Source organism: Pan paniscus, chromosome 18 (assembly GCF_029289425.2).
Source record: "Pan paniscus chromosome 18, NHGRI_mPanPan1-v2.0_pri, whole genome shotgun sequence".
NCBI lineage: Eukaryota > Metazoa > Chordata > Mammalia > Primates > Hominidae > Pan > Pan paniscus.
The window spans coordinates 66,921,570-66,931,604 of NC_073267.2; the positions used below are offsets into that span (position 1 = coordinate 66,921,570).

At 46.3% G+C, this 10,035-nt stretch overlaps 1 protein-coding gene across 3 annotated transcripts in view; it reads left to right on the forward strand.

Moving 5' to 3' along the window:
* COQ9 (coenzyme Q9) overlaps positions 1-9,976 on the forward strand; it is a 13,855-nt gene extending 3,879 nt beyond the window's left edge. The window contains exons 3-9 of one of the 3 annotated variants that reach the window (XM_003823742.4): positions 1,506-1,641; positions 5,238-5,380; positions 5,665-5,749; positions 6,972-7,076; positions 8,291-8,446; positions 8,771-8,824; positions 9,295-9,976. In XM_003823742.4, the coding sequence (XP_003823790.2) occupies positions 1,506-1,641; positions 5,238-5,380; positions 5,665-5,749; positions 6,972-7,076; positions 8,291-8,446; positions 8,771-8,824; positions 9,295-9,330 (715 nt within the window). In that variant the 3' untranslated portion in view covers positions 9,331-9,976. Of the gene's footprint in view, positions 1-1,505; positions 1,642-5,237; positions 5,381-5,664; positions 5,750-6,971; positions 7,077-8,290; positions 8,447-8,691; positions 8,825-9,294 lie in introns of those variants that run through there. The other 2 variants (XM_008977413.4, XM_008977412.4) reach the window with 2 other exon arrangements.
* Positions 9,977-10,035: the final 59 nt, after the last annotated feature.

The window sequence follows — 10,035 nt, forward strand, 5'->3', positions numbered from 1 at the left end:
TTGTACCTTCCTTCATTTCCAAGGCCATCTTTATTTTTTAGAATTTTTTATTTTTTGTAGTGATGGCTTCTCGCTACATTGCCCAGACTGGTCTCAAACTCCTAGATTTCAAGCTGTCCTCCGCCTAGACCTCCCAAAGTGTTGGGATTACAGGTGTGAGCCACTGCACCCAGCCACAAGGCTGTCTTAGGAAAGAACCTATTGTTTTTATAAAATTGGTGCCTGTTTGTTCTAAAACACCTAAACAGTATAGAGAAGTTCACAAAAATAAAGCAGTTTTATCCAAAATTACAGAGATAACCCTGCTAACATTTTTGTGACTATCCTTTTAGATGTTTCTCTAAGCTTATTTCATATGTAAATTTTTGTATAGAATAGATATAATGTGTATAAACTCTACATGCTGTTCTAGAACCTGTTTTTTCACTCAACAGTACATTTGTAATGTCTTTTCATAGCTTAATAGTTGTATAACATTCCAGCAAATAGCTGTGCCGAAATTTATTTAACCTGTCTTTTATTGATGGATATTTAGATTTCCTTCACTAGTATAAGAAATAATATGATAAAGTGTGTGAATCTCTCCTTAGAAGTGGGAGCACTGAGTCAAAGGATATGTACATTTAAAGATTTGTTACTTATGTGGGCCAGTTGCCCTCCAGAAAGGTAATACTAATTTACATTTCCATTAGTGTTTTTTTTTTCCTAATCCTGCCATTGAAAAGTTTCTCTATATCTGAAATTAGCGTGTTCCTTTTCATTTTTCTGATTTCCTAACTAAAGTACTTTTCATTTCAATTCAAGAAATATTTTTTGAGGCCCTACTATCATGCCAGGCCCTGTGAGTAATATAGCATTACTCCTGCCCTCAGGGAGGTAGTCTGGTGTAAGTTTAGATGAAGAAACCCTCTGAGCACAGTGTGCTAAGGGCTGAAGACAGGGAACTCCAGGGTGCAGCAATGCCTTCATACCACATGGCCTCATTTGCTGGATTCCTCTCCGTGCCTATGGGGAGGGGAAGGATGATCTAGTTTTTACTCTGTTGGCATTAAAACGTTGATACTGGCTGGGCGCGGTGGCTTGCGCCTATAATCCCAGCGCTTTGGGAGGCCGAGACAGGCGGCTCACTTGAGGTCAGGAGTTCGAGACCAGCCTGGCCAACATGGTGAAACCCTGTCTCTACTAAAAATACAAAAATTAGCCGGGCATGGTGGCACACGCTTGTAGTCTCATCTACTCACGAGGCTGAGGCAGGAGACTCGCTTGAACCCGGGAGGTGGAGGTTGTAGTGAGCTGAGATCACGCCACTGCACTCCAGCCTGGGTGACAGAGGGAGACTCTGTCTCAAAAACAAAAAACAAACAAGAAAACCACATTGATAGTGACACAAGAGTAAATGTCTTCCCAGCATGTGCTTAGAGGAGATCCAGAGCCCCTAATTTCTGGTCATGCCCATTGTACATGCCAGGAGATGAAGTATGCTGGGCTGTGTCCTCTTGTCTCAGGTATACAGACCAGGGCGGCAAGGAGGAGGAGGACTATGAAAGTGAGGAGCAGCTGCAGGACCGCATCCTGACGGCAGCCCTGGAGTTTGTGCCCGCCCACGGGTGGACAGCAGAGGCGATTGCAGAAGGAGCCCAGGTGTGTATAGGTGAGGGTGGGGCCACCTGACCAAGATAAGCCAGGATGGAGTCACACCAGGCAGAGCGGAGGGCCTCATGCCTTCTTCCAGTCTAGCTCAGAGCCCCTCACAGCTGCAAGATTGACTGGTTTTTTTCCCCCAATAGGGTGGAACTGGCTTTATTTTGTAGTTATAAAGAACATACCATGGAGTTGGTTCTTGGGAGTTGTGTTCTAAAGGCAATCTATTAGGCAAGAATTGTCTGTGATCAAAACTACCATGTTTCATTGACTCTAAGATGCCATTGGTTGTAAGAAGCACCATTTTTAAATGCATCAGTAAAAAAGAAAACATACTGCCCTTCGAACTATGACAGAGCACTTCTGTGATTCACACTGATTTTTTAAAATGAAAAATATATCTGCATCTTAGAATTAATGACATATGGTGTTTGAAAACCCCCAAGAAGGCACCACTTTGGAGACCAACACATCTTATTTTCCCAGAAACTCTAATAGCATTTCCTGCATTAGTACAGACTGCTGCTTTAGATTAGGCAGTAGGCTCATGTTCAGGCCATGTTGTAGAGAATCCTCCAGCATAGCAAGATACCATCCTCCAAGAGACTGAGGGGATGACAGAGTTGCATCTTCCATCCCAGGCTTGCTGCAGGGCATCTACCCATGGACAATGGGCAAGGTTGCTGCTTTACTGAAATTTAACTGTTATTTCCTTGTCTTCTCTCACTCCCAAGTGCACATTTGGTAACAGAAGTCTCATTAGTGAAATGCGGGTGCTCTGACTCCACTGTAGGCTCATTGTGAAAACTGAACAATACAAACAAATATAAAAAAGAATGTAGAAAACACCTATAATCACACCAAAGATCATACTATCAACATTTATGCCTAGATCTTTCCAATTAAAACCCTTTATATGATTCATTCTTTAAATGTTTATTGAGCAAATAATGTGCCCTAGGCACTGTGCTAGTCCAAGAGACAGGTCAAGGTGGTCAAGATGGACCTGCTTCCTGCCCTTGTTGAGCTTCCAGTCTAGCAACATTAATAAAATATATACAAATGTTTACTTAGAAGATGTGGTAAGTGCTATCAAGGAAAGGTGCTGTTGGGCTGTATAATGGAGGGACCCGATCATTAGATCAGATCACAGCTGCGAGATTGACTGGTTTTTTTCCCTCAATAGGGTGGAAATGGCTTTATTTTATAGATATAAAAGTAATGAACAATGCAATTAGTTCTTGAGAGTTGTGTTCTAAAGGCAACCTATTGGCAAGAATTGTCTGTGATCAAAACTACCATATTTCATTGACTCTAAGATGCCATTGGTTGTAAGAAGCACCATTTTTAAGTGCATCAGTAAAAAAAGAAAACATGTTGCCTGTTAAACTATGACAAATAGTTTAATTTGTCCTATTAAAGGGTTGGAGGGCTGGGCACAGTCGCACATGCCTATAATCCCAGCACTTTGGGAGGCCACGGCAGAGGGATTGCTTGAGCCCAGCAGTTTGGGACCAGCCTGGGCAACCTAGGGAGAGACCCCATCTCTACAAAAAATACAAAAATTAGCCAGGCATGGTGGTGCTTGCCTGTGGTCCCAGCTACCTGGGAGGCTGGGGTGGGAGGATCTCTTGAGCCTGGTAGGTCAACGCTGCAGTGAGCCATAATGATGCCATTGCACTCCAGCCTGGGCAACAGAGTGAGACCTTGTCTGAAACCATATATGAGGTGGGTAACAGGGTGGTCAGGAAAGGCTTTTGAGCTGAGAATTGAAGAATGAATAGGCTTTACCTGACTTTGTGGGTAGGAGATGGACAAGTCCAGATACAGAAATTGCACAGGCAAGGTGGAAAGAAAAAGAAGGATGGTACGTTACAAGAACCACAGAGAACCACCATGCAGAGAGTGCAGGAAGAGAGATTTGAGATGAGCAAGGCTGGAAAGGTCAGTCGAGGTCAAATCAGGCAAGGTCCTAAAGGTCATGATGAGGAGTCAAGCTTTTCTTCTAAGAACAATTGAAGATATTGGATTAAATTTGGCATTTCAAAATGCTCATTTTGGCTGCCAGATGAAAAGTGGATTGGAGGCAGAGAGAGACTCATTGGGGGCTGCTGCCAGACATACAGGAGAGATGAGGTGGTCTGGCTTAGAGTAATGGCAGTGGGTAAGTTCAGGAATAGCTTGGACATGGGAGAGAGTGACAGGATGGCACCAGAGTTGCAAATTTGCATGTGTGGGTACCCAATGGTGGTGGTTTCTAAGGTGAAGTCCATTGGAAGAGGACCAGCTTTGGGGAAGGGTACAGTCTTGATCCTTGTTGAGTATGAGGAGTTTTTGAGTCAACCAGTGGAGGCATCAAGCATACAGGTCAGGAACTGGAGGAAACAGCTGGACTAGAGATACACATTTGGGCATTACAGTATATATACAGTATATATATGCACGCTGATTATATATATATATATTATATATATATAAAATAATTATGGATGTCAGTGAGATTGTCCAGGGCAAGAATATAATGTCATATGAGAGGGGAGTCCAGACTCTCAAGGAACGCGGACATTTAAGGGGAGAGTAGAATAGGATGGGCCGTCAAAGTCTTTAAGTCAGAGCATCCTGATGTTGGAGGCAAAGCAGGAGAGTGTGGATTAAGCAGCTAGACATTGGTTACTGGAGCAACAATCGTTTGGGTGGAGAATTGGATCAGAAATCAACTGGAGTGGATCGAGGTGTGCATAGAAGGCGAGGAAGTGGCGAGGCGTTTGGCTGCGAGGGGTAGAACTAGGGTGCACCAAGCAGGAGAAACAGATGGAAGTTTGCACATGATTGAACACAAATGGGAAGAGTACAGAAACAAGAGTGGACCAGGCTCATATGTGTAATCCCAGCACTTGGGGAGGCTGAGGCGGGAGGATTGCTTGACACTAGGAGTTTGAGGCCAACCTGGGCAATATTGCGAGACCCCATCTCTACAAAAACATTTAAAAATTAGCCAGATGTGGTGGCGCATGCCTGTGGTCCCAGGCTAAGATGGGACGATTGCTTGAGCCCAGGAGGTCAAGGCTGCAGTCATGCCACTGCTTGAGTGACAGAGCAAGACACTGTCTCAAAAAAAAAGTAAAAAGAAAAAGGTAAGAAACAAGAGTGAGGGTGAATTTACAAGAGAAAATAGTCAAAATCAAGAGGATGAGGTTCCTTGAAGGCAAGAATTGTGGGATCTGGACAACAGATGGAAGGACTGGCCTTAGATGTGTTAGGTGCAAAGTTGGAGAAAGCAGCTGCAGGCTTAGTTTCTAAAAAAGAAAGAAGACCTGTTGATCCCTGAGCTAGTTTCTAAAAAAGAAAGAAGACTGTTCATCCCTGAGCTAGTCTCTGTGAACTTGTTATTCAAGCCTAGATCCCACTCTTGCACACACACCAAGGGGCTTTGCGGGGTGGAGGGACCGGTGGTGGTCAGTTTCACCAAAATCACATGGACCCAGAGTGAAGAAATCAAGCTGCTGTCACTAGGAAGAGGCTCTAGTGATGAACAGGCAACAAATGTACCCTACACTTGGGCACCGCTTTTCTGTTTTCTGTCTCCCCTTTCGTAGTCTCTGGGTCTCTCCAGTGCATCAGCCAGCATGTTCGGGAAGGATGGCAGTGAGCTAATACTGCATTTTGTGACCCAGTGCAATACCCGGCTCACACGTGTGCTGGAAGAGGAGCAGAAGCTGGTACAGTTGGGCCAGGCGGAGTAAGTCCCATGGCGTTACTACTCAGGGTGGCAGCTAAGGATCAGGGAACTTGGGCCCTACCAGCTATGCCCAGGAGGCCAATCCAAGCAGAACCCAAAGAGAGCAGCATTGGGCAGCCCTGCTGCTGTGATGGGACTGAAACCTGGCAGCCTGTCTCTGACAGCTTTAGTCAGGCCAGCGTCAGGAGCTGGTGGGACCCTCCTCCCTAGGGCTGAGTAAACCGTGGAGCACTGAGCCCCTGCCTTTCACTCAGAGACACACTGTTTTCTTTTCCCTCTTCCAGGAAGAGGAAGACAGACCAGTTCCTGAGGGATGCAGTGGAAACCAGACTGAGAATGCTGATCCCATACATTGAGCACTGGCCCCGGGTACCGAGTCCATATCCAGGCCCCAGAGCAACAATAATCCTAATAGTTATCATTCTCAGCACCTTTCACTCAGATGACTTTGTACACTGTTCAGAACTTAGCTTCTCAATCTCTATAAACCCGACAATACTTAGTACACTTGGTAGAGCTGGGTTTCAAACTTGGGCATACCAAAGAGAGTGACTGAGCCATCTGTGTCTCAGTTCTTGGAAATGTGAGTGGTCCGGGTACTGGATCCCATCCTGGGTGGGGTTCTCCTAGTGGCCTGAGTGTGCCACCAGGTCTGCAGGGAGGAGGAATCCATGCAGGAGGTTGGAAGAGTCAGAAGATTTTATTGGCTGTCTTCACTTGAATAACAGCCCTGTGGCATTTTAGATCTCGAGCACTGGGATTTGTCAATTGTCAGTGTGATGCTTGGGGACTGGCATATTCGTTGCAAGGGGTTTTTTCACCTTTTTTGAAGCTTCCTTTTTCCTCTGTTTTAAAGCATGTCACAGTATAGGTCATTCTCTGAGTGAAGAAAGTACAGAGTGAAAGTACACCCAAAGTGAGAGGGACTCAGACATCTTGTGTCCTTTGCTCAGCTGGAAGACTACTGAGCACGTAGTTTCAGTCATTCAGTTGATAGACACTTATGGTGGTGCCTAACCCCAGGCCGAGTGTGACTCATTCCACCTTGCAGTTAAAGCAGTGGAAGTGCACGTATGAGGCCCTCAGCTGCCTTCCTGATTCAGCATAGTGTTTTCTTCTGGGCTACTTCACTAAGAGAAAACCTTACAGCCAATCCAGGACCTCTCTGACCACCTCCCCAGTGGATATAGCATTGGTAAAGTGGAAGGACCTTGTTCTGTTTGTCAGTAGGAGCTGATGTGTGTGAACGGACTCCTATCTGTGCTTCTTCCTTTGTGTGACAGACTGGGGTATCTTTGCCCATCCTTGCTTAGACCAGTCTAGACCCTCTGGCCCTCTGCATTCCCAGTTCCAAATGCTAGGGATGGAGAATGTGCTTGGGCTTGCGTAAGACAGGGCTATGCCCCTGGCTCTCCTCAGCTGTAGTCAGCATTGCTAGCTGCCCACAACTCACACCAGTGGGTGAAGATGCTGGTCTCAGAGAACCAGAGCTTGGCAGGCCCCCTCATACACCTCTTGGAGAGGTCGATGCTGGTCAACTATGCACCATTACCTGTGAGCAGAGCTTACTCCTCTGCCATTCTCTCTCCAGGCCCTCAGCATCCTCATGCTCCCTCACAACATCCCGTCCAGCCTGAGCCTGCTCACCAGCATGGTGGATGACATGTGGCATTACGCTGGGGACCAGTCCACTGATGTGAGTGCTTTCTGCAGGCCCACAGGAGGCTGGGAAAGACTTGTGTTAAGCATTTCTTCAAGAAGCTTGTGAAATTGCTTTGATCATAAGCCCCTGCAGGGGGGCTGCAGTGTCACTCCCATCTAAGATATGAGGAAGGTCCGTCAAGAAGCCAAAGTGGGATCTAGGTCATCTTCATTCAGGGACCAGCATTCTAGCCACGAACCAGTTATTATTTCTTCCAGCTTGTGGTGACACCAGGTGTCAGAGAGCCTTTAGCATTGGCGAAAGCTAATTGGGCTGCCATTTTATTATCATTTCCCTCTCTCCTAAGATGTAGATTCTGCAGCAAAATTCCTCTTTTGAAAAAAAGAAATGCCATGGAGGCACCCCTTGCTTTAAAAAGAAATTCCCTTCCCCAGCCCATCTTGGCCTGCTTTGCTAAGTGATCAATAAGGCTCTTTAAACAGCACCAGGAAAGAATCCGACTTGTTAATGCTATCATATTTCTGGTAGGAAATTTTTAAAAATACACCTTCATAAAAGAAAATGTGATGATACTTTGTGGAATCCTGGATGAGGAGGCACAGAAATACTCCCACCATAGTTATAACAAAGTGTTTTAATAAACTTCCTCCATGTGGGAATATAACGCCAACAGAGACGGTAGGAAAATGAAATTAGAAAACAAAGAAATTAAAGGAATAAAACACCAAGCAGCTGAGCTGGTCCTCTGAAGAGTAGTTTGCTAGAACAATCAGAAGTTGCTGAGAGACTTGAACTCTCAGCTTTGCCCAGGTATTGTAATCTGTCCATGAGCCTGTCTCAGCCCTCACTTTATTGATGAACACACCAAGGTTTGGTCATAGCTGGCTGATTACAGCGTCTTCTGGGACTCAGATGTCTTAAGATGTAGGCTTTCTACTAGCAGTTCCAAAATGGATTGGATGTAGCCAAATCATCTGGGATACTTATTAAGTTTCCTGATTCCTGGCACTTTATTTAGATCCATTGACTCTACTCTTAAGAGGTTGGGCCCAGGAGCTTGCATTTTTAATCAAGTAGGTAATTCTGATGCTCGGTCAAGTTTGAGATGGCAGTGTTGTCCAGAGGCCCAGATGTATCTGTGACAGTCAAGAAGTAGTCAAGAGGGAACCCAGGAGTTCCCATGGCCTTGGGTAGGAACTGCCTCAGACTTGCACCAGCCCACAGCGGTAGTGTGGGTTTCTTTGCAGTTTAACTGGTACACCCGCCGAGCCATGCTGGCTGCCATCTACAACACGACAGAGCTGGTGATGATGCAGGACTCCTCTCCAGACTTTGAGGACACTTGGCACTTCCTGGAAAACCGGGTTAATGATGCAATGAACATGGGCCACACTGCCAAGCAGGTAGGTGGGGACTAGCCATTGGGGAACCCTCTTTAGAAGGCATACCTATTCTCCTCAGGTCACAGCTGGTCTTGCTCCCTTTTGGCCTCAGCTGACAGTCCTGAGGGCCTTCCCAAGGGCCTGGCTGGTTCTTCCTCAGGCCAGCCCTTCCCTAAGAGCCACACTTTGCTCATTTGTGATTGTGTTGTCCAAAGCTCTCCTTCCAGTAACGTGGCCCCCTTGTCTTCACCTTTTGGGGCTCACAGGCCTCCTGATTTGTCCTGCCTGTCTCAAGTTTAACTTTGTGTTGGTGGCCTAAGGGAACCTGACACTGACTCCTTCTAGGTAAAGTCCACAGGAGAGGCACTGGTGCAAGGACTCATGGGTGCAGCAGTGACGGTGAGTACTGCCCAGCACATCCCTGCCCCTCCTCTCTCCCACTCTGGCTCTGTGATACATGTGTTACTGACTTCACATCATTTTGTAGCCCTAACCTGGAAACAATAATCTAATAATAAGGCTGACAATGGTTCAGCCCTAGTGTCTTGATTCCAAAAACCCCACTTCTTTATTTTTTCCTGTCATCAGGAGATATCACTGACTCCTGGGACCCTGGTATATCAAGTCTCTGTATCATAGCCACACCTGCCACCTTGCAAACCTGGATCTTGGCCAGGTGCAGTGGCTCATGCATATCATCTCAGCGATTTGGGAAGATCGCTTGAGCCCAGGAGTTTGAGGACAGTCTGGGCAACATAGCAAAACCCTGTCTCTATGCAAAAAAGAAAAAGAAAAGCTAGGTCTTTTCTATTAGAGTCTAGAGGCAAGGTAAGCCCTCACTATTCTCTTTATTTCCATTCCCGTGTCAGCTCAAGAACTTGACAGGTCTAAACCAGCGTCGGTGAGAGGAAGGGGTGTAAGCTACAATGCCTAGAAGAGAATGAGCGGACAGATTGAAAGAGCTTTGAAAAGTATAAGGTGCCATCCACATAACCTGGTGTTCACGAGAACACACTAAAGGACTCCTGAGTCACTACCACAGCCACCTGGAAACCACGAGGCATTTGATGCTACCGTTCTGGTCAGGGATTGGGCTGCTTCTTCAGTTCCTAATACCAGACCAAGCCTCCTGATGCCTTTCTGCACTGCAACTGTGTGATTGAAAAATGAGATGTTCATCCAAGCAGTCAAGCCACAGAAACCCAGCATGTCCCTGTCACAATCTCATGGGCACCTTGATCATGTCTTAACCTTCCCTTAACCTTGGGGCTCCCAAGCCAGAGTCAAGGTCTGACGCCACCTCAAGGTGACAGCTCATCTCCAGCACAGCACAGGCGTGTGCACACAGAGGTGTTCCTTGCAGCCCCCTCCCTCTCAGGCGTCCTGAGATGCTGCTCCTGGGAGCCCCCTCAGAAAACTGCCTCACCTGAGACAAGTGCCTGCTGGACAGAGGTGTGATTCCAGGCCTGGTGTCACATGACACCAGCATGCATTGCAGGATTATTAGTGTATTTTGAGTCTGTAAAAATAATAAATATGTTTGAAGTAGTTTCCCATTGTGTAGTTAGTTTCCTTATCAATCATGATAGTATCCAGGACCCCAGAGGGAG